This window comes from Corapipo altera, unplaced genomic scaffold (genome assembly GCF_003945725.1).
Source record: "Corapipo altera isolate COAL_440 unplaced genomic scaffold, ASM394572v1 151, whole genome shotgun sequence".
Classification (NCBI taxonomy): Eukaryota; Metazoa; Chordata; class Aves; order Passeriformes; family Pipridae; genus Corapipo; species Corapipo altera.
Window position 1 is genome coordinate 282000 of NW_020884976.1, and position 22420 is coordinate 304419.

General features: G+C 54.9%; 3 protein-coding genes across 9 annotated transcripts in view; 2 read left to right on the plus strand and 1 right to left on the minus strand.

Moving 5' to 3' along the window:
• The window catches only part of AIFM3 (apoptosis inducing factor, mitochondria associated 3), a 53231-nt gene extending 47298 nt beyond the window's left edge, over nucleotides 1–5933 (plus strand). The window contains exons 19-21 of one of the 2 annotated variants that reach the window (XM_027665447.1): nucleotides 3241–3345; nucleotides 4499–4519; nucleotides 5050–5933. In XM_027665447.1, coding sequence (XP_027521248.1) covers nucleotides 3241–3345; nucleotides 4499–4519; nucleotides 5050–5089 — 166 coding nt within the window. In that variant the 3' untranslated portion in view covers nucleotides 5090–5933. The remainder of the gene's footprint in view (nucleotides 1–3240; nucleotides 3346–4498; nucleotides 4520–5049) is intronic. The other variant, XM_027665448.1, reaches the window with a different exon arrangement.
• Nucleotides 38–21346, minus strand: P2RX6 (purinergic receptor P2X 6). Of its 6 annotated transcripts, none has more exons than XM_027665451.1 (12): nucleotides 21122–21346; nucleotides 20845–20989; nucleotides 20581–20652; nucleotides 18394–18469; nucleotides 17879–17972; nucleotides 17512–17592; nucleotides 16658–16799; nucleotides 16365–16474; nucleotides 15003–15096; nucleotides 13082–13147; nucleotides 12274–12351; nucleotides 11139–11541 (listed from the first exon to the last, which is right to left on the minus strand). In XM_027665451.1, exons 1-12 carry the CDS (start codon nucleotides 21244–21246, stop codon nucleotides 11446–11448), a joined length of 1179 nt encoding a protein of 392 aa, XP_027521252.1. In that variant the 5' UTR covers nucleotides 21247–21346; the 3' UTR covers nucleotides 11139–11445. The 6 variants fall into 6 exon arrangements, 5 of the variants coding, with proteins under 5 accessions (XP_027521253.1, XP_027521252.1, XP_027521251.1 ...); XR_003531279.1 differs by lacking the exon at nucleotides 11139–11541 and adding an exon at nucleotides 13587–13706 and having other exon boundaries at nucleotides 12320–12351; XM_027665450.1 differs by having other exon boundaries at nucleotides 11139–12351.
• LOC113957721 (transmembrane protein 17B-like) lies at nucleotides 8138–11032 on the plus strand. The gene is made up of 4 exons (XM_027665454.1): nucleotides 8138–9000; nucleotides 9291–9394; nucleotides 9869–9982; nucleotides 10382–11032. Exons 1-4 carry the CDS (start codon nucleotides 8883–8885, stop codon nucleotides 10637–10639), a joined length of 594 nt encoding a protein of 197 aa, XP_027521255.1. The 5' UTR covers nucleotides 8138–8882; the 3' UTR covers nucleotides 10640–11032.
• Nucleotides 21347–22420: the final 1074 nt, after the last annotated feature.

A 22420-nucleotide genomic window follows, 5' to 3' on the forward strand; every position in this document is an offset into this window, starting at 1 on the left:
CTGGGTGCACCATGAATTTATCCCCAAAATATTTGCTGCTGTTTATTCTTCTATTGCCTTTGTCCCATCCAAATCTGAAAACAGTGGCCATAGAACCTCCTCACGACTGGAGCCAAAGGGGTTTTTCCAAGTGCTTTCTGATATTAAGGATGGGGAGGGGGAAATCAGGGAAGCAAAGGGCTGCCCAGCTCAGCCATCAGACTACTCGGCAGCAGCACCCAGGCAGGGATCAAGAGGGAGCCCGGGACAGGAGTCAGCTGTGGCTCTGCAGAGATCATCTCACTGCCTCTCTGTTCCCTCCCCAATGGCTCTCATGCCTTCCCTCCCTGAGGGTGCCACATTGCTCCAGAATGGAGCCTGGCAGTTGGATGTGTCCCTCGGGCTTGGAGAGGCACAGGGCTCAGTGTATCACTCCATGAGTCCCTGATTCTCACCCTCCTCCTCCTGGTGCCTGAACACGTCAGGTAAACACCTGCTGCAGGGGATGGGGATCTAGCTGGCACCTGGGGCCCTTGGCACCTTGGACACAGCTCAGAGTGTGCTGGCACCTTGGCCAAAATTGCATAAAGGAGCGTGTTTGTGCCAAGGCACCACCTGTGCTGGGGAGAGCTGCTGTGGGGACGTTCCCCTCCTGCAGCCTTTCCATACCAGAGCAATTAGCTCTTTATCCCCACCCTAATTAGAAAGGAAAGGTCAAGTTGCTTTAGTTTGATGTCTGAGGGGCCTGTTCAAAGGGAACGCCTTGAGCAAGGTGCGGAAGCCCTGCTCTGTGCCCCGTGCTCTGTGTGCTGCGGTGGCTGTGGGGGGCAGGGACTGCCTAAGTCTGCCCAGGCACACAGGGCAGCTGGATCCAGTGGTCAGCAGTGGGGGTCTGCCACTGAACACTGTGTTGTTCTGCTACCCAGGAGGGGCTCCCAGAGATGTCTTTTGGGTACCAGGATGGCATTCTGCGCTGAGAGCCGGAGGTACTGGGGAGCACCATCTGGCGGGGGTCAGCCAATGTGTCCCCTGCAGCTTTGCTCAGCTGTCATCACAAATGTCCCTGTTTGTGCTTCTGTGAGGGGCCACTGGAGCATTTTTTCCTCTTTCTTTTTTGGTGGTGGTTCTTCTGGTTGGTGCTAATGCTTTTTGACTGAGGACAGTCTCAAACCTACTATTTCCTTCTGCTTTCTTCTGCTGTGCCCACCCTGTGGTTTGGACTCTTCTCCTGGTCCTCCTTGGCTGTTGCAGGAACTACTGGTGGTTCCCACTCCTGCAGCCTGTCCTCAGCATTTCACAATAAGGCTCTTTTTGCCCCAGAATTTGAAGAGGAAAGCTGTCCATCTCTCACTGGTCAGAGCTGTGTAGAGGTCAGTGAAAGTCCCTGTACAGGACAGTGCTCTGCAGATGTCCCCGTGGGACACTGCTTTCACTGCAGCACTTCAGCCAGAACAGACTGATGTCATCCCACCCCTAAGACCTTGGAGACCAGGGAATTGTTGTGGCTGTCTTCTTCATGGTTCCCCACTTCTGTTGTGTTGAACCCTGCAAAAGAAGGGAAGACCATGTAGACACATCCACTGTACTCCCTTTTCCCTCAGCTTTCACACCAAGACTTCTGATTGCTCCAAATCCCAGGTTCAGGAAGGGAAGTCTTGTTACCTCTGAAGGCCTTTTGAAAAAGAGGGATTCCTACAGGCTCCCCATCTGTCTGACAAAGTGTCCAAAAGCCACCGCTGATGTGGAATGCCCCGGCTCACCAGGATCCCACGGGTTATTTTGTAAGTGGAGCAGCAGCCCCATGTCTTGCTGACAGAAATGTTTGGGCTGTGTCCACCTTCCTGGCTGGTCATGTTGGGCACTGTCTGGGCTTGAGGCTGAGCTGGTGGGCAACTGGTGGAGTGTGTCCTCCTTTCAGTTCCCTTACACACCTTAGTTATTCATTGCCTTGGAACAGCACATCTTCCCCTGGTTTTGATGGATAGGTCTCTCCAACCACTTTGTGTTTCCTAGGTGGGAGCTGGCTATGCTCAGGAAACTTGCTCTCCTCTATTTGCAGTGAACTTATTTAGGAATAGTGGATAGAGCCTTTCCCAAATCTTCATTCATGAAGCCTAGCCATGATGATTTAGAAATAGGAGCCTTGTGAAAACAGTCTGTGATGGAACTGCCCCATGGTTTTGTGGACAGCTGCGAGAGATGGCTTTAACTCCCATGGCTGCATAGGGATGAAGTGTCCTCTGAAACATGGCTTTTGCTCTCCTCTTCTTGGGAATTAGGCACACATCCCCCCACCCTGGCTGTCCTTTGCTCTGTTAATCACAGAGCTCTTTGGCAGCAGATTGAAGAGCAGATATTGGTTTGATGTGTGCTTCTATGCTTCAGTTTACTCAACAGTATCTCCAGAGTTTAATATCTTACAACACACCTTCCCTGATCTCACGTTTTTTGTCCATTCAGTTATCTCTTCATGAATTGTCTCATGGGCCAGTCTTTGGGTTGACCTCGGCAAACCTCAAAGTAGAAGAACCCTTCTCATTTGCCAGTGACCTTTAGCCAAAGCTCTTCCAGCATTTTTATATTCTCTTCCTTCCACTTCATTGGTTTCCCACTCAACCTTTGGGGTTGTGTTGCGAGCCTGGTGGGGAACAGCCAGTTGGCCTGGACATCCCTATACACGAGGACTTCATCACTGGGGCTATGGGACTCTGGTGTTGGACACCTCTGTCCTGGTGCCTGTGGAGCAGCTCAGAGGTGGGCACTCTGCCCTCTTGGAGGTGGGAATCAGGAAGAGGATGTAGAGCATTCCAACCAAGTGTCCCACAGGGAAATCCTGACCACCTGCCTCTCCACTCCCTTGGCAGAAGGCAGTAGCACAGGGATCGCAACAACCACTGGGCATCCTTGCTGGTGTCCAGGTTTTTATCACCGTCAGATTCAACTTTGGTGGTGTTTTCCCACAGATGCCAGGGTACCAGAGCTGCCTCTGTCCCCCAGGCACCCTCATGATGCTCACTATGCCAGCACATGAGCATTGGTGGGACCACTGGGGCCACCCTGCCGTGTCAGCTCTGAGCCCTCTCCTGACCTTTGTCCCATGCCACTAGCACAGTCCCTGTCGTGCTCATGCCTTGGGATCGGGCCTGGCTCTGGAGTGGGTGTTTCTCTTTGCTTCCCGCTTCTCTCCAGCATGCTGGATTTTGGGTGATGGAGCCGTGGCCATCCAGGGTGCCCTAACTGCTCTGCTCTGCCCGGCCCTAGGAGCGATGAGGTGGTGGCTGTGGCCAGCATGAACTACGACCCGATTGTCTCCAAGGTGGCTGAGGTCCTGGCTGCTGGCAGGACCATCCGGAAGCGCGATGTGGAGTAAGTAGACATGTAGCGGAAACTGGCAGTGCCGGGGCAGCAGCAAATCACAGCCAGGGGGTGCAGGGCAGGGCCGAGCACCCAAAGGCAGCTCTTTCCTGCTGCTCCCTCTGTATATCCTTGCATCTCCCTTCCCGTTCTGCTTACTCCATCCCCCTCAGTGCTGCCTCCCATCTTCCTCCAGCTTCCTCTGGCATCCTGCACATGTGGGGTTTGTCTTAAACACCAGGACCCAAATCCTTGCACGGACTGCATGGGAGGGGGATACTCACTGCCTTTGGGCACTGGCACATCACCAAGGAAGCACTGCCCCTGGGCACCCAGTCAGTCAAGGGCATCTACAGAGAGGGGCTGGGTGTGAAGCCTGTGCACAACCCAGCCCAGAGAGCTGGTGGTACCAGGATGCTGGCCTGTGGTGTCTCGGCCTCCAGTTCCTTGGAGTGGAGCTCATAGGCAGGGGGCATTTTTCTCATTCACTTTGTTTTTAAGACCTTGCAGAGGAAAGAGTATAGCCCTTTGTACTGAGGGTGGGTGCTGGAAGGCAAATGCCAGGGAGATGGTAACAACTGGGAAGAAGACTTTAGAGTAGGAACCAAAGCTGCTGAGGGAATGTGGGTTCCTGTTTCAGGGATGTTTCCACATGTGGAATAAAAGCAAATCTTTTCAAAAGCTCAGGGAGAGGAGCACTCCCGGCCCCCAGGCAGGTCTGAACCAGCTCAGACTCCCTGGGCACCTCTGGGATGGGGAGAATGTCACATGTCCACCTAGTGGAGATAGGGTTCAGAAAATCACAGGATGGTTTGGATTGGAAAGAACCTTAAAGGCCATCCCATCCCACCCCCTGCCTTGGGCAGGGACACCTTTCACTAGACCGGGTTGCTCCAAGCCCTGTCCAGCCTGGCCTTGAACACTTCTAGGAATGGGGCAGCCACAGCTTCTCTGGGTAACCTGTGCCTCACCACCCTCACAGGGAAGGATTTCTTGTGCTGTAACCCCCACTACATCGGGAAATGGCTGCTGGCTGGGAAGGAGGTGGTATCTCATGGGCATCCCAGTGGCGGGTGGAAGCAGGCTTGGGGGCCTGGAGGAAACCAGACCACCTAAACCTGAATGTCTTTTCTCTCTCTGTCTCCTACTGCTTTCACAACTTTAGGCTGTTTGTCCGTCATGGCAAGTACGTTCGATTTGGGGTCCTGGGTGTGCTGGGTGTGAGGGGCTGGCAGGAGGGCCAACCAGCCACCTGATTGGGCCATATCCCTAATTCCCATGTGGGACACTGATTATGTTGTGGGCATCCATGTTTTGCATCCCCCTCACAGGGGGGGCGATGCTGCTGTGCTGGGTGGTAGGGCTGGAGGTGCCAGGAGCCACATCAGGCATAGATCTGCTGGGACTGGGCAGCTGCCTGTTGATTGAGACCCTGCTTTGCTGGGGGTTTGGTGGCTTTCCATGAGCTTTCAGCTGAATGCCAGGAGGGTTGGGTTTAAGTAAAAAAAAAAATGTTTTAGCTCTGTTTTACATGGAATTGAGGATCTGCATGGACTTTTTGGACAGTTTAATGACGTGTGAATGAGGGCAGAGGAAGGGCACAGTGCAGCAGGGTGGGGAGATGGACACCAGTGACCAATGTCTGGACTAGTACCAAGACAGCATTGAGAGCTGCATATGCTGAGTAACACCTCATCTGGTTTTTCCCTCTTTTAGAACCGGAGACATGTCCTGGCTAACAGGGAAAGGCTCCTAATACTGCTGGTGGCTGTGCTGTCCTGATGCTGCACTCGCTGTGGGGAGACAGGACAGCAGCTCCACAACCCGGTGGGAAACCCATGGCTCAGCCATTTCCCTTTGAGACCTGGATGAACCCATGCCTGACACTGTGCACTGACCTTCCCAGGAGGACCTCCCATGGCACCTCTGCCCCGGTGCTTGCTGGGCTAGGGCTCTGTTATTGCAATTCCCGTGGGACTGGAAAAGCAGCCTCAGAGACTGTGGGGTTTGGCCGTGGCAATGGGCATTGGTGCCGCGTGGCTCCAGATGCTGCCATTGGGCTGAGGGTCTCCAGGTGGATCTGCCCCATGCACGTCCCTCACCTCTGTAAGCAGCATGAGTGCCTTTGGGTGCTCCTGTGCTTTCATGCATGATGCTCCTTCCCGAATTCTCTTCGCTCCCAGCACAGTTCTGATGTGCATCCCCACAGAGCCTGACATCTGCTCCCTCCTTGCGTGGCTGCAGGGTTTGCCACGGCTCTGCCTGTGCTCACCCACTCTAGGGGGCATCTGGGTGGGCCAGGAGGTGGGGTCACACCGGGTGGTCTCTGTTCAGCCTGTGATTGGGTGGTCCAGGCTGATCCTGCCCAGTCTCCCCCAGCAGAGGTGGGTCCCTGCCCATGCTGAGGGCTCTGGAGCTCATTGGTCCCATCCCAGCACCTGCAGCTCTTGGTCCACCCCCAGGGTGTGGAGTTGGAGTCCCTGGAGAGCTGGGAAAGCAGCTCAGCTGCAGCCTTGGACTTGGTGGCCACCCTTCCAGCCAGCCTTGGGATGTCTCTCCTTGATGACATCATGGGATTGGTGCTGCTGCTGCTGAGGCGTTACTTGTCTGTTCTGTCGTCTAGTGACAAGGCTGCATTTCTCAGCCCACCATGCAAGTGCTCTGCTGTCCTGTCTCTTGCCCTTGCTGAAGAAGAGCTGTGTCTCCAGCTCGGGAGTGGACCTGGCCAGCCACAGCCCTGTGTCTGTCAACCCAACAGAGTGGGAGGGTGAGGATCTCCTCAGAGAGCTTCCAGTGCTTTGTCCTGGGGGCGACTCCTTCCCCAGCAGTCAGTGTTTTACCCTGAGTCCAAAACAAGAGGATTTATATTTTTAATTTGATTAGCCCCCTATGAATTAAAGCAATACTATTCTTGGGATCTGGGTAGTTTCTGATTCCTTCCAAGACCTTGGGAAAACTCTGCAGGTTCACCAGGGGATTCAAGTACCTCCTCTCTGGAGGCTTCCCACCTGTGTCCATCTCACCTGTTATTTATTTCCAGTCTTTCAGATCTTGGCTGGATAGAAATGTCACCAGTGTCTCTCTGGTTTCACTGCAAGGCTTTTCCCAGGTGGAATGACCGGGGGGTGGGGTAGGCAGGATGTGCAGGCTCCAGCACACAGCAGTGAACAGGGACCATTGTGTGTCTGCTGGATCCACAGAAGATGGACATTTCCACTCTGCAGTGGTGTGGGATGGTGTTGAACCTGGGAGCCCTTGTCCAGTGCCTCGGCAAATGCTTCCCGGTGGTGAGCCTGTCCTGGAGCTGGACAAGGCTGGGTTGTCTTCTCTGCCACCTCTCCAGGCACATCTTGCAACCTCTCATACCAGGACAGAAAGTTTCCATCTCTCCTTACAAAACTGCCCGTTCCCATGAGGAATGAGAATCCAGCTGGGACACAGGCAGCTTGTTAGTGACCCCCAGCTGCATTGCCCCATCACAGTTACTTTCACCAGACTGCCGAGGTATCTTCTTGGTTGCTCACCCTGCTTGCCTGTGCAGATGTGAGCTCTCCAGCAGCTCCTACTCCTTAGATACTGGGCTGTGCCTGTTGCCCTGCCCATGTCTTGCCCTGTGTGCTGGCAGGACCCCTGGGTAGACATATGTTGGGCACAGCATGCCTGGGGCTTTGCCTCTACTCCACTCAGGTGAGAGCCCACCTGGAGTATTGCATCCAGCTCGGGGGTCCTCAGCAGAGGACGGACATGGAGCTGCTGGAGCAAGTCTAGAGGAGGCCATAGAGATGCTCTGAGGGCTGGAGCCCCTCTGCTCTGGAGCCAGGCTGGGAGAGCTGGGGGTATTCACCTGGAGAAGAGAAGGCTCCAGGGAGACCTTAGAGTCCCTTCCAGTGCCTAAAGGGGCTCCAAGAAAGCTGGAGAGGGACTCTGAACAACAGCCTGGAGTGACAGGATGAGGGGGAATGGCTTCCCACTGCCAGAGGGCAGGGTTAGATGGGATATTGGGAAGGAATTGTTCCCTGTGAGGGTGGGGAGGCCCTGGCCCAGGTTGCCCAGAGAAGCTGTAGCTGCCCCATCCCTGCAAGTGTCCAAGGCTGGGTTGGATGGGGCTTGGAGCAACCTGGTCTAGTGGAAGGGAGTGGAACAAGATGGTTTTTAAGGTCCCTTCCAACCCAAACAAGTCTGTGATTCTATGATCCGATGACTTCAGTCAGTCAGGCATTGGTCTACTACACTTTCAGCCCCGGATGGTTTGGTTTTGGCAGCATATGGCAGGGAGCTCTACAATTTCATTTTGGCTTTATCAAGCAGAAGAACCCTCTCTTTCTTTGGTTTCTTGTGTCCCTTGCCAGTGCCTGGCCCTCAAAGACCACATTTACAGCATTCACTCCCACTATTTGAGGCAGCTTCTCTGATGTGCATTATGGGGTGGGTTGGAGGCTGAAGACCATGACATGAGACCACATATGTTGGGTAGGACTAACACTTACAGAGCGTGTCCAGAGAAGGGCAACCAAGCTGTGGAAGGGTCTGGAGCACAAGTCTGATGAGGAGTGGCTGAGAGAGCTGGGAGTGCTCAGCCCAGAGAAAAGGAGGCTCATGGGTGACCTTCTTGCTGTCTCCAGCTCCATGAAAGGAGGGTGGAGCCAGATGGTGGTCAGGCTCTGCTCCCCAATAACAACTGGCCGGGTGAGAGGAAATGGCCTCAGGTTGCACCAGGGGATGTTTAGGTTGGATATTAGGGAAAATTTCTTTATGGAAAGGGTTGTCCAGCCCTTTCACAGGCTGCCCAGGGCAGTGGTGGAGCCTCCATCCCTGGAAGTGTTAAAAAAATTTGTAGATGTTGGACTTGGGGACATGGTTTAGTGGGATACCTGGCATTGCAGGGTTAATTGGTTGCACTTATTGGTCTTAGAGGACTTTTCCGACCTTAATGATCCTGTTATTTTAAAGTTGAAGTCCCCGCAGTGCCATCTCCTTTCCCTGCCATTCACCTCTGGCTGAACCAACACCATCCCCCACTGCCTGAGCCTGGATGGAGCCTTGGGACACTGAGCAGCGTGGAGGTCTACGAGGGCAGCCTGTTAGCAGGGGAGATCACGGGGATGGGTAAATGCTCCATGAGCCTGGAGGCCTCGAAGAAGCCTTACAGGTGAAGAGCAGCATTCTTTTGTGTGGCATCCTCCTCTGTCAGGGGGCTTTGAGCAGTAATTACACTGACATAGCCTGGCTGGGAGAGGGCGCAGTTGCTTAGTTTACCGCTGTGTCCCTGTCATGGTGATGGTTACAACCTGCTGCTCACCCCCTAAAGGTGCTGTGGAGGGGAGATGCTTTTGACTTGTGACTCCTTTGCAACTCCACCCTGTGATTGCCATGTAGGCTTGATGTTCCAAGTTGGCAGTTCTTCCCCACATCCCCCTCCCAGCCCTGTTCCCAGCGAGCCAATGGTCAGGTGGCCCCGCGCATTAGCCTGACCTGTCATCCCACTGATTCCCTCCTGGCTAATCCTGGCTGAGCCAGGGGCTGGGGCAAGCAGGGCTCAGCTGTCAGCCATGGCTGCGCACACCCCGCTGCCCCCCAACCTGCGCCGGGGCTTGGTGGCGTTCAGCGGCTCCCTCTTCATCACCAATAAGACACAGGATAGCGGCACTGCCCACATCTACCAGCCAGGTATGGGCAGTGGGGCTCTGCGGAGGGGGATTTGGGGAGGGGGTTACCACTACGAGCGTGCTCAGCACATCACCAAAGCACCTGGGTGCCTCAGAGCCAGGAGCACCCAACGGGTCTCTGTACCTCCCCCACCAAGGAGGGGAGCAAAAATAAGAACATTTGCTGCAAAGAGCTGTTTGTGGTACCCAAGGGCTATTGCTCCACTCCAAGAGCTGCAAGTGGGGGTCCCTCTGAATAGGGGGACACCAGAGTTGCTGAGCAGCCTGCCCACCCCTGCCCATCCTGCCTAGCCCACGAGGTGCTGGCCAGCCTGCCCCTCCAGGTGATGCTCTATTTCAACGTCTACTACTTCCCCGTCTGGTGCCTGGCTGAGGGAATGATGCTGCAGCTGAAGGTACTGTCCCATGGGGCACATGGGGAGGGGGGAGCTGCTCCTGCCCAGCCTCCCTTGTCATAGGGGAGAAACAGTGAACAGGGGACAGGGGAGCCTCTTCAGAATTAATGGGTCTCCAAAATGCCCTGACCCCCATGAGACAAGATGGCTCATCTCTGGCTGCCTGAAATGGAAATCATGAACTTTCCAGGCAGGAAAGGTTAAACTGGGAGAGAAAAGTGGGCAGAGCTGAGCACCAGCCTGGTGTCAGCCGAGCACCAGCTGGCAGAGAATGGAGCACTGGGTATGGGGAGGAGGGCCCAGGCACTGAGCATGAGGTGCAGGGGACAGGGCAAATGGGATGGGAGAAGGGCACAGGTATCTGGGAATTGAGCACAGGGAATGGTGCACAGGGGATGGGAAACTGGGCATGGACAGCTGGACTGGGGTGCAGGGGCTGGAGCTGACTGGGACAAGGCTGTGCCCCCATTACAGTACCACCTCCTGCCTTGGCACTACCAGTTCCTGCTGGTCACAGCCTTCCTCATTCTCTCGCTGGCTGAGGGCTCCCGACTCTACCTGGGCTACCTGGGCAATCTCCAGGAGAAGGTAAACACCACCTGCCCTGGCACACAAACCCCTTATACTCAGTGAGGGTCAGCCCAGCTGGGGGAGCTTGATGGCCCCTCACTTGGAACCCAAGTGCCCATCACTGCCCCTTCCTCCTGGAGTTGTCCCAGGAGGGAATGATGGGTGCAGGCAGGACCTGAAGGCAGGAGACAAAGGAGATCCACTCGCCCTCCTGCTGTATCCTTCCTGTGGGTGCAACCCTCCAGCACTGGGTTTGACAGCATCTCACCACATCCGACCACAGCTCTGCGTGGCAAGGACGTCCCCGATACCTGCATGCCAAGACTGGCAATGATGCAGGGAGCTCCTGGGTCACAGAGGGTCCCCCCATCCCACCGCTGCCTCCTTATCCCATCTCAGCAGGTTCTGCTCCTACAGGTGCCTGAGCTGGCTGGGTTCCTGCTACTCTCCTTCCTGATCCAGCTGCCCCTCCTGCTCTTCCTGCTGACAGACAGCCAGGTCATTCACTTGCCACTGGAGATGCCCATGCACAGCCTGTTCCTGGCCTTCCTCCTTGCTGAGATCGTGGCTGCCTTCCTGGCACTGAAAACCATGACCAAGCAGCTGGCGGCACAGTTCTACCTGCAGCATTTCCAGGAGGGCAGGAGGGGCCAGCCAGGGGACACAGGCAGCTGAGGTGGGGTGATGCTGCAGGACCCCTCCAAACCACCCAGTCAGTCCCAGTAGGGAGCATTAAATGGTGCTTGAACCCACAGATACTGTGTTTTTGAGCCTTGTGGAGTTCACAGAGCAGTCCCTGGGCACAGACCTGGACAAACCCTGCCCTGCACCAGGCTGATACAGCCCGAGGCAGGTGGGAGTGAGGGGTCAGCACCTCTGAAACACTCCAGCTTGCCCCAGGGCTGTGCCTGTCCTTGCTGAGCATCAGCCCTGGCAGGAGGCAGGAACTGGGGGTGCAGAAGCCACTGCACCCCCCAGGAAGTACCAGCTCAGGGCTGGAGCCTTCAACTGGGCTCTTAAATCCTCTCTGAGCTTCCCAGGGATCTCCTGAGGATCTGGGCAGCTCACATGAAGCCATCCCAGCTGGAAGCATGCAGGGTGCTGCGAGGTGCGAGAGCAGCATCCCAAAACTTGACAGCCACTCGCAGGGCTTGAGACAGAGCAGAGCTATCTCCCACTTTTGGAACAGCTTTATTCCATTGCATCTCTGGTTTTCATGGGAAATCAAAGCCTACAGCCATCAGAATGCAGAGAAACATAAAGTGCTTTAAGCCTCTTTTGCCCAGCACAGCTCTCCTCTGGCACCAGTTATCAGTGCTGGGAGTGGCAGCTGGGATGGCTTTGTGTTCCAAGAGCCAAGAACTGCTGCTGCTGCCGCTGCCAATGTTTCTCCAGGAAAGGCAGACTCTAACCCCAGCAGTGCACACCTGGGCCAGGATTGGCCCACCTCCACCTGGGCCGCAGCCATGCCCCCATCATGTCTACCTGGAGGTGGCTCTGGAGGGAAGGGTGCTTGTGGTGGAGCATTCCCGATGTCCATAAGCTGAGGCCTCAGGCTTACCTTTAGGGGGTTTTGCCTGAAAAATGAACAGGGGTAACAGTACAACAGGCACGGGGATGGCCCAGGTGGACCTGCACTGCTCTCCTTGGTCCCATGAGAACAGATTCACTCTCTGAGACTCCCACTCCGCTCCTGATTTGAGATCTGGCATGAGGAACATTCTCCACCAGCAGGATGGTGCAGCCCTGGGGCAGTTCACCAGGAGCTGGTGGATCTCAGTCCTCAGAAGCTCCAAAGACTTGGCCAGACAAAGCTGGAGATGAACTGAGGCAGGGCTGGCAGCTCTCCTGCTCTGTGGAGGCCTCCCTGTGACTCACTGATTTACCAAGGAAGTGAATTCCCACAGCAGGAATCATGTGAGGCATGAAAATCTATCACTGAACTGCAGCACAGGATGTGCTTTGAAGAGCTGCCCTCTCTCTGCATGGAGTCCAGCCAGATTCCCTTTGGAAGAAGAATGAGTGTGGAGCTGGGTCACATTTCCAAGTAAGGTCCCCATGGGGACCCCTTTTTGTCCAACAGGAACTGAGGTTGTGATGCAGCTTTCCCTGAGTCCTGGTACCAGGTGCATCCCTCTCCCAGTTCAGATCAGCCATCAAGCCCAAAAGCTGGAGACTAAGAGCTGCTCCACCAGGATCTTCCCAGATCTTGTGAACTCAGTTTTAACCAAGGGGCAGAAAATCACAAAATTATTCACTCCAAAAACCTTCACTCCAACCTTCTCTCTCCCATGTGGTCCCACCCTTACCTCCTCAAACTTCTCCTTCCAATACAGGTCAGCCTTTGCATCCAGGTAGAGCAGAACTAGGTCACAGACCACTGTAGCCTGGAGACAAACAGATGTTGAAGACTGTATGCAGGGAAACTTTCCACTGGAATGTCTAGCCCTCCACCCTGGCTCCCACTGAGCCCCGCAGCTGGTTGTGGGCCAGTGCTGAGGGCAGCGAGCCGGCCCTGCCTCCAGCAAGGTCACCTGCCAACTCCAATGGCTCCTCTCTGACCCAGCAGACTCCCATGAGCTGCACAGGAGGTCAGACAGGATCACCTGGGCTGCAATGGATGGACACAGGGAGTGCTCTTCCAGTACCCTCACAGCTGTGTATGGACTGGGATGAGCATGTTAGGGATGAAAGAGAGGGCAGGTGGGGGACCTCAGGCTCCCTTCCAGTTACCTGCTGGAAGGGATGAGCCATATAAGGGCTCTATGAGGAGCTACCCCATCTGGTGACAGGACACCAGGTCACTTGAGAGTCAGGGGAGAAGCAGAGAGAGGAGCTGCTCTCCCCTGCCAGCAGCATCCCAGCGATGCTCCTTCCCAGGGCCCACACAAACACCCGGCCTCCACGAGACATGACCCTGACAGTGCTCAGGATCCCAGTGCTGTCATTACTGTTAATGGTCACAGGGAAACGGGAGCTGACACCCTGCCAGACCATCTCCTGTTCATGCTGACCGGCACCCAGGAAGCCTTGTGCCCAGGCAGGCAGGGAAACAACTGATGAGTGGCAAATCCCAAGCCATGGATTAAAGGAAAAGAGCATATCTGGAGTACTCACAGCACCAAAGAAGGCAATGCTTGTGCCGAAGCTCACGGCAGTAGGAATGATGCTGAACTTCCCAGCCTGGTGAGAAATAGTGGAGAGGGAAGACAGTGGGTAGAGAGTGATGAGAGGGGTGTGGGCTGTGGGGCAGTGTGCTTAAAGTTGTGTAACGTGGAGTCTTTATATGATAAAGAAATGGAGTCTGCTCCCTGATCAGATGGTAATCAAAGAGGCTTTAATTCAAACTCAGCACCCTTTTTATCCCTTAAAACCATGTGACCTTGTGACCAATGGGGTTGTCTATTTCAGTGCGTGTCCCCTGGGCTTCCCTGCCCTCCGTGCGTCCCCTGCACTCCTGGACACGCCTCCTACAAAGTTGGGGTGTGCAGGAGGGATCCAGGAACATTTCTCCATGCCCAACTCTAGGAATTGCTGTTGCACTGACTCCAAGCCCCTTTGGCTGTCAAAGAAGGAACTGACAGCTGGCGACCTGGTGGCAGCAGAAGTTACTGTGACCCACCTGCTCCCCCAGGCATGGCAGGAGCCTCCCTCTTGCTGCAGCTGCCACCCATGGAACCATATCCCAGTAAACGTGGCCCTGATGCGATGTGTCCCTCTCTGCTCAAATGAGTCTGGTGGTCTGTGGGGGGAGAGATTTTGGGGTTACAGTCTCTCTCTCAGCTTTCTCTCCTGCTGCTGGACCTGCCCTCACTACCCAGAAGTGGTGCATCCTGTCCTATGATGTGTGCTTCACCTTCTTCAGGTGCAAAGGGTGCTGCTGAGCATGACAGTCCAGCTGTGGACATCTCTCAGGGTGCCAAGAGCTCTCAGTACAGACTCCTTCTTGCACAGCTGAGCACTGTGTGTCAGTGATGCTGCACAGAGTAGTGACAGCGATCACAAAACCATGGAAAGGTTTGGGTCATCTCATTCCACCCCTCTACCATGGACACAGACACCTTTCACTAGACCAGGTTGCTCCAAGCCCTGTCCAGCCTGGCCTTGGACACTTGCAGGGATGGGGCAGCCACAGCTTCTCTGGGCAACCTGGGCCAGGGCCTCCTCACCCTCACAGGGAACAATTCCTTCCCAATATCTCATCTAACCCTGCCCTCTGGCAGTGGGAAGCCATTCCTCCTGATCCTGTCACTCCAGGTTGTTGTCCAAAGTCCCTCTCTAGTTCTCTTGGAGCCCCTTTAGGCACTGGAAGGGACTCTAAGGTCTCCCTGGAGCCTTCTCTTCTCCAGGTGAACACCCCCAGCTCTCCCAGCCTGTCTCCAGAGCAGAGGGGCTCCAGCCCCAGAACATCTCTGTGGCCTCCTCTGGACTTGCTCCAGCAGCTCCATGTTCTTGTTATGTTAGGGACCGCAGACCTGGAAGCAGCTCTGCAGGTGGAGTCTCACCTGAGCAGGGCAGAGGGGCAGAATCCTTCTCTCATCTACTGCCCATGCTGTGGGAGGAGCCCAGGACACTGGAGGTTTCAGGGCTCTCAGCTCACATGGCTGGGCCATGTCTAGGCATGATCATGCCCACACCTTTTGTCCCTGAGGGTACAATTAATCAAAAGGGGATTAATTGTCCAGGTTCAGAAGAGTTCAGGTTGTCCTTTGGCAGGGTGCTTCCCCCTCAAGACCCTCAGAGATGCCCATAGACCCCGACCAGCTCACCTTACCTACACAACATTTCACAGCCTCTGTGTCAGACCCTCAGGGAGGGAAGCCTCTCTGTTCAGGGAATAACCAAGAGGTTTTTCTTTAAATGAAAGAGATCATTTTCTCCCACTCTACTTGGAAAACTCTGGGAAGAGGTGAAGAGCTCACCAGGATGGGAAGAAGCAACAGCAGCAGGAAGCCACAGGGGTGGTTGCAGGAGAGCAGAGGGCAGTGGTGGGAGGAGTCAGCCCTGGGGGCTGCTGGGGCTGCGCAGGACACAGTACCTGGCCGTGCACGGAGATGTCGAAGCGGAGACCATAAAGCTTCAGCAGGTTCCGGTAGAGCTGCCGCTGGGAGCCCCAGTAGTAAGAGGCAGTTCTGTGGGAGACATTGGACACACCTCAGAAAGCAGTGAGGGAAGTGGGCTGCCAGTGCCAAAGAATTGCTGGGGCTACTGTGTACCTGTGCACACCTGGCGTCCTCCAGGTTGGGACCTGGGTGATACACATGTTGCCACGACTCACTGGCTGGCATCAGCAGTGGGGCATCTGCATCCCCTCAGCACCCAGTCTGGGAAAACACAGCTCCCAGTGCACCCAGTTCAGGTGTGGACAGCCAGAGAACCCTGCCTCAGGGAGGTAATGCCAAGCATAGCTCCAAACACAGCAGATCTGCCATAGCATCCTGGTACTAACAGGCCCTACCCTGATTTACCATTTCCTATCGTCTTGGAATCACAGAACCATTCCGGCTGAAAAGCCCTCTAAGATCATCAAGTCCAACCCTTAACCCAGCACCACCATGTTCTCCACTAACCCATATCCCCAAGTGCCACAACTACACAGCCTTTAAGTCCCTCCAGGGATGGGGAATCCACCACCCTGGGCAGCCTCTGCCGGGCTGGACAGCCCTTTTTGTGAAGAATTTTCCCAAATACCCAATCTAAACCTCCTTTAGTACAACTTGAGGCTGTTTCCTCTCGTCCTGTCTATTGTTACTTGGGAGCAGAGCCCAACCCTCACCGGGCTCCACCCTCCCATCAGAGAGTTGTAGAGAGTGAGAATGTCCCCCCTGAGCCTCCCTTTCTCCAAGCTGAGCCCCTTCAGCTCCCTTAGCCGCTCATCAGGCTTGTGCTCCAGACCTTTCCACAGCTCTCCTGCCCACCTCTGGACATGCTCCAGCCCCTCAATGTCTTTCTTGACAGGAGGAGAGTCACTCCCTGGTCCTGCTGCCACACCATTGCTGGTACAGTCCAGGTGTCCTTTGCCTTACCCACCTGGGCTCACGTTCACCTCCAGGTCCTTTTCTGCCTGCAGCTTTCCAGCCACTCTGCCCCCAGCCTGTAGCATTCCATGGCGTTGTTGTTACCCGAATGCAGGACCCGGTACTTGGCCTTGTTGAACCTCACACCACTGGCCTCACCCCATGGATCCAGCTTGTCCAGATCCCTCTGCAGAGCCTCCTGCCCTCCAGGAGACCAACACTCCCACCCAGACTGGTGAACCGAGTGAAGGTGAGTTTGCAAATGACACCTGCAAACTGTGCCCCTGCTGGTCCTTTCAGAGCACCCATCAGAACTGAGATCTCAAATGACTACAGTGTCCTCATCCCACAGCCCCATGTGGCCACTGTCTCAGCATCCTCACCTGAAATTGTACCTTGTGTCCTGCAGGCTGAAGAAATACTGTGGCTGGCACTGGGCAGCAGGGTGGTCCAGGTCACAGTCCCACTTGATGAGAACTCCAATGCTTCCCCCCTGCAAAACACATTTTACTCCAGGAGAAGCATGGGATCAGAAACTGGCTGAGTTCTTTACTGTTCAGACATTCCTAGATCATACATTCCCTTAGCATTTCAGGGTTAGTCCTGTCCTCTGCCTCTTGCTCACATCCTTGGGGAATTTTGAGTCATCTTCCATACTTCTATAAAAACCAAGTACCAGCAGTGCGAGGTCTCCGAAGTGCTCTCCAGCTGCCTCCACCATGTTACGTACACGGAACACAGGACAGGAGGGGTTGAAGACTGGATCATACGTGCAGCTCTTGAAATAGCTGGGGTCACTGGTTTGTAAAGTGTTGCACCTGAGACAGCAGGGGCGGGGGGACGGAGTGTGGGAGGTCATAGAGCCTGTCTGTGGGACTGAAAAGGGGACCCTCCTGCTGGAGTGGGCCCCCCAGTGCTCTCAGTGGGGGGAAAGTCATTGCCTTGCCTAAAGCCTCAGATGGAGAGAGGGTGGAGTAAAACCATCCCAGAGGAATCACAGAGAGTATTCATCTTTTATAGCATCTGCCATAGCCTTCCCCTGTACCTCCCTGTGTTTCTTCTTTCTCCCCCAGCACCCAGCTCCCACCCAGCTTGACTCAGTGCTCCAGGGGTGACAGCAGGGACAGTTCAGCTGCCCCACACTGCATCTTCTGCCAGGGTAAGACAGCACAGTCAGCATGCCTGGGGCTGTGAGGCCAGTGCAGCCCTTTACCTGGCTTCTGTGAAACCACTTTGCAAGGACTAAGGCAAAAATATTAGTCTCACTCCTTGGATGGCCTAGTCCAGCTTTCTGCAGTGCTCTACATGGGCATGACCAGTCCCTCTCTCTGAGGTGTCCCCATCCCACCGCTTTTACAGCTGCACACATAGGGTGTTCACCTGAACATCCATCCTGCCTGTAATTGCCCAGCACCACCTGTCCTGGGTGGCACATGGCTTCACAAAGCCTCAGGTGCTCAGCCCCATGACAGGTAGGCTCAGTGCTGAGGCTGGACTGGGCTCAGGCTGGCTGGGAAGCACCGTACTTACTTGGAGAAGTTAAATTTGGTGAAGTGGACAGTGTTTTTTATAAAGAGAGTGAAATTCTCCGCCTCAGCCAGAAGAGGTTTCCTGGAAAACAACCACCAATGAACTCAAGTCTTGCACAGTGGCCAAGGCACAGCCCCATTCCCCAAGTTCCACAGTCTCATCCGCAATCCCAAAATTTTGGCCACAATGGACAGCTGCAAGAAACGCTCTTGTGTAAAGTTCTCTGACCTTAACTGACTGGGAGACTGATGTCAAAGGTCTCCCTGAACACAGCTGCCCTTGGGCGAGTCTCAGGGTCAGGCTCCTGGTTAGACAGAGGGAAGAAATCAAAGCTCCCAATACCTGCTATCCCCTTATCTGTGATTACCTGGGTAGGGTACTGTTCTCCACAGGACACCAGCCATAGATCTCACAGGTGGAACAGGTGGCATTGAACATCACACATTTCCCAGTTTTTATCCCTAAAAATGAGAATTTAAGATAGGCTGAGAGAGTTGGGGTTCATCAGCCTGGAGAAGAGAAGCCTCCAGGGAGACCTTAGAGCCTCTTCCAGGGCCTAAATGGGCTCCAAGAAAGCTGGAGAGGGACTTGGGACAACAGTCTGGAATGACAGGACAAGGGGGAATGGCTTCCCACTGCCAGAGGGCAGGGTTAGATGGGATATTCTCCCCTGTGAGGGTGGTGAGGCCCTGGCACAGGCTGGCCAGAGCAGTTGTGGCTGCCCCATCTCTGGAAGTGTCCAAGGCCAGGTTGGATGGAGCTTGGAGCAATCTGGGCTAGTGTCCCTGCCACGGCAGGAGAGTGGGACTGGATGAGCTTTAAGTTCTCTTTCAACCCAAACCATTCTAGGATTTTATGTTTATTAAGCAAAACTCCCAGTACCATTGCCATGAACCACAGGGTTTCCCATGGGACAATCTGCATCTTCTGTGCACATCGCGTCAAGGACAGAGGGGCTCTGTGAGGGACAAGAGACAAGTGCTGTCATTGTGCTGTGCAGCCACCTGAGGCCATGCTGTCACTTACCCCCATTGCTGTGCCTCTATTCCCATTTCTCCAAGCACTTCCTAAACAGTTAAAGACCATTCACCATGTCCAGACCCTGGACAGCCTCCAGCCAATGAGGAGAGAGGCATGTCTGAGGGACGATCCTTCCCGCCTGTCTCCATGCTATTGGGAGCACATGTCTCCTGCTCCTCAGAGGCAGAGGAATCCTCCAGAGCTAACTCAGACCTTTCAGCTGGAACTGGGAACCAGCACGAGGGCCTCAATGACTGAGCCCATTAAGCACCTTGTAAAGCAATACAACAAATGCCCTGGGGAAGAGCTTAGTAGACCTAAATCCAGCATAACACAAGTTTTACAAGAGACAGGGAAAGCTTCACCCTCACTCTGGACCTACCTGGTTCCCAGGAGCAGTAAAAACCTCTTATTCAAACACAGAGAGATGATGGCAGGTGGGGGAATACCACTAACACCTTCTCCAGCTACCCCAGGCCATGGCAGGAGTCATTAGCCCATTAGAAACCCACCTCCCCAAGACCCAGGGGGCACAGAGGCTCAAATGCAGGCAGGGGATCCCCAGTTATGGAGTCAGAAGAAGTGAGGGTCTGTCCAGGCCTTCCCAGGGCTGCCACAGGACAGCCTCAGCCTCTTGTTTAGGTGTGAAACCCACTAACATGAGCCAAGAGGAGCAGCACCTTTGGGCTGGGTGGGGGCTCACTGCCTAGGGGTATAGAGTCATTATGGGATGCAGGAGAACATTTGGGTATTGCACAGGTGTTTTAGGGGATGGGTTGTTTAGGGAAGGAAGAGAAGGCATGGAAAGGAGGGAACTAGGTGGTCTGAAAAGGAACAAACATTGGAAAATAGAGGGATAAAAGGATGCAAGGAGTAACTGCGTGTACAGCTGCTAAAACAGCTCAGCTTGTTTTTAGTGCTGCTTCTGGCCCCAGACACACTGATCTGCCAGCACCGAATACTTTGGTCATCAAGAACAGTCAGAGAATATTCAGACTGCTCTAACTCCCTGCAAAGCCAAAAGATGTCACTGCTAAATCTTCAAAGCTTTTCAAATGTGAATGTCACCTACAGCCCCAAAGCCAAAACCTGAGGAGATCAGCATGGGGTGCAGGCTGGGACAGGCACCCACACACACTCCAGCACTGGAACGGGACAAAATCCTCTGCTCTCTGTGTCCTTGGCTTTCACACTGCAAAACTAGCACTGAGAGATGCCTGTGGCTGCCTGTGAGAGCCCTAAAATGCCCTACAGCACTTGTCTTCCTCCCTGTCAGGACTTCAGGAGTTGTCAGCATTTTAAAGATGGATCATTAGTGCCATTTTCCCTGACCCAAAACCAGGGTTGCTCCTCCTCTCCCACAGTATCTGGCCACAGCAGGAGCTGAAGGGACCATTAGGACAATCAGTGCTTGGCTCAGGCACAAGGTGCCAGGAGTGGCTCAGCTTAAAGGACATTTGCTCCCATCTACCAAGCCAGGTCCAGCCTGGGAGAGCTCAGTGGAGGGAGCTGGCCTGACTCCAGTCTTAAAGGGAAGACTTCTCTCAGAGAACATATACCACTAAGTGTTGGCTGGCTGGGAAACCACCTAGACCTTGTGTTTTGTTCCTCCTAAAACCAGGATGCTAAGATGGACATTAGTCCTGTAGCAAGGAGTTATCAAGGAAACATGACACAGGTATCCATGGACTGTGTGTCAGAGCATCCCCTTGTTCGAGGGCAGCAGAAAGCCTGGAATGGTCATACAGTGCCACCACCCAAGGAGCCCAGAGCTGGTGAGGCCCCAAGTGTTCTTTGTCCTGGTCACCACAAGCAGTTCTGGCCAGAGAGCATGGATATACACCTTGGCTCATGCAGGCATGACAGAGCAAGTGCAGATGAGCATGGAAGAGCTATGGAGCAGTGAGAATGAGGGGAATCAGGTTTGTTGGGAATATAAATCCATTTTCCCCTTTTATCTGGTCTTCCTCTGGGTTCCACCGAGGAGCGGGACAGATGGCTCCATCCACCACCCCCTGGGGACTGGGCTGGGGCAGCCCTGGCACTCACCTCGGGACAGGTGCCCTGGGCCTGCTGGGCTGTGGCAATGAAATTGGTCACCAGAAAAAGCACATTTTCTCCCTGGGAAGCAAGAAGGTACCATCAGTGAGGAGGGTGGGTCCAGGGGATACCCTGTGACACTGTCACCGGGAGGAACAGGCAGTAATGGCCACATTTGGGCTTTGGGAGGCCAATGGTACCGGCGGCGTTCCCTTGCCAAGGGGACTGAACTCCTGTGTGCCCCCCCTGCCCCCGCCCGGGGCCCGGCCGTACCTGCGGGGGCCAGGTGAGATCCGCCGCGTCCCAGAGCCGCCGGCCCGCGGCCCCGGCGGGAGCCGCTCCCTTCACCTTGGTGACCACGGCGACACGCGGGGCCGCGTCGCGCTCCTGGTACCCCTTCCGCAGCAGCAGCACCCACCTGCGGGGGGGGGGGAGAGGGGCGGACACTGAGGGACCCCCGGCCGCCCCCCGAGGGCAGGGGCGGGGGGGTCCCTACCCCAGCAGGAACCCCCGGCCGCCCCCCGAGGGCAGGGTCGGGGGGGGTCCCTACCCCAGCAGGTAGCCCAGCGCGCTCAGCTGCAGCAGCCGGTGCAGGAGCCCCACCCGCCGGTTCCGCGTCAGCGAGAACTTGGCCGTCTTGTAGTCGAGCAGGAGCCCGCAGGGCGAGCCCGGCATGTCGGCACGGAGGGGGAAAGGCAGACACGGAGCGGGGACAGAGGCCACGGGGTGCGGGGTTGGCGGACACTCGCGAGGAACGGAGGACTCGGAGGGTGGGGGGCACCCCCGGCACTGCGGCCCGGCCCCGCCCCCGTTGCCATGGCAGCGGCGCGGCCTGGCCGGAGATGGCGGCGGGCGGAGCGGGCCGCAGTGAGCTGGGCGGGCTGTCCCCTCCGTCACCCTGAGCCCGAACCACAGCCACACAGTCACTGAGTCGTTTGGGTTGTAAGGAACCGTAAAGCCCATCCAGCCGCACCCCGTGCCACACATAGGGACACCTTCCGCTAGACCAGGTTGTGTTTTATAATCACAAGGTCATGGCCATGCTTCTGTTTAACTGTAAATATTTTTGAAATTAGAATTCCCGCTGACAGAGAGCAGGATTCTGGGAGCAATACAGGCTTCAATGTCAAGGTCAGGATTCAGAGCATCTGTAAGTAAACTAAAGGGGCACTTTCTCTGGGTGTACTCACAAACTGCCGCATAGAAGTGATGCCCGGAGAGGTACATTGTGGGGCACAGTGGGCCACAACCTTTTCCATTTCCTCTGCATCATGAATAGTGACAGCAGAAGTATTTTTCATCATTTTTATGGGAAGATAAATTCATCCTTTAGCAACATAAATTAAACTGTATCCAGTCTTGTCTTTCCTAGCAAAGCTTGAAATTATTTTTGAAGGGGAATCTTGTACTTATGTACACCCTTGTCAGCCTGTGTTTGGGGACTCCCTTTGCTAGTGACTTTGACTGTTTCTTTTCTTGTTGGTCTCAACCTTGTTACTGCATAGTGCTCTTTTCCTTTGGCTCCTGACTTTAAGCAGCTGTTATTTAATTCTACACCCTTGTGTTCATAGCACTCCTGTGTGGTGAGATGAAACTCAGCTACTGCTCCCTGGGCCTTTGTCAGCACTGGTGTCACCAGGCTCGCTTGTGCTGTGATGAACTCCCCATCCATTCCTCTGGACTCTCCACTTGTGCAGAACATGCCTAGGGAGGTCATGGCTCATCCCTCACCTTTCAACCTTTAGGCTCCTCTCCTTTTTGCACCTTCCTGTCACAGACTTCACCTTCTCCATCTACGGCTGTCCTTGGGCAACCCCAGACGTGTATCTCCAAGAGAAAGATTCACAAA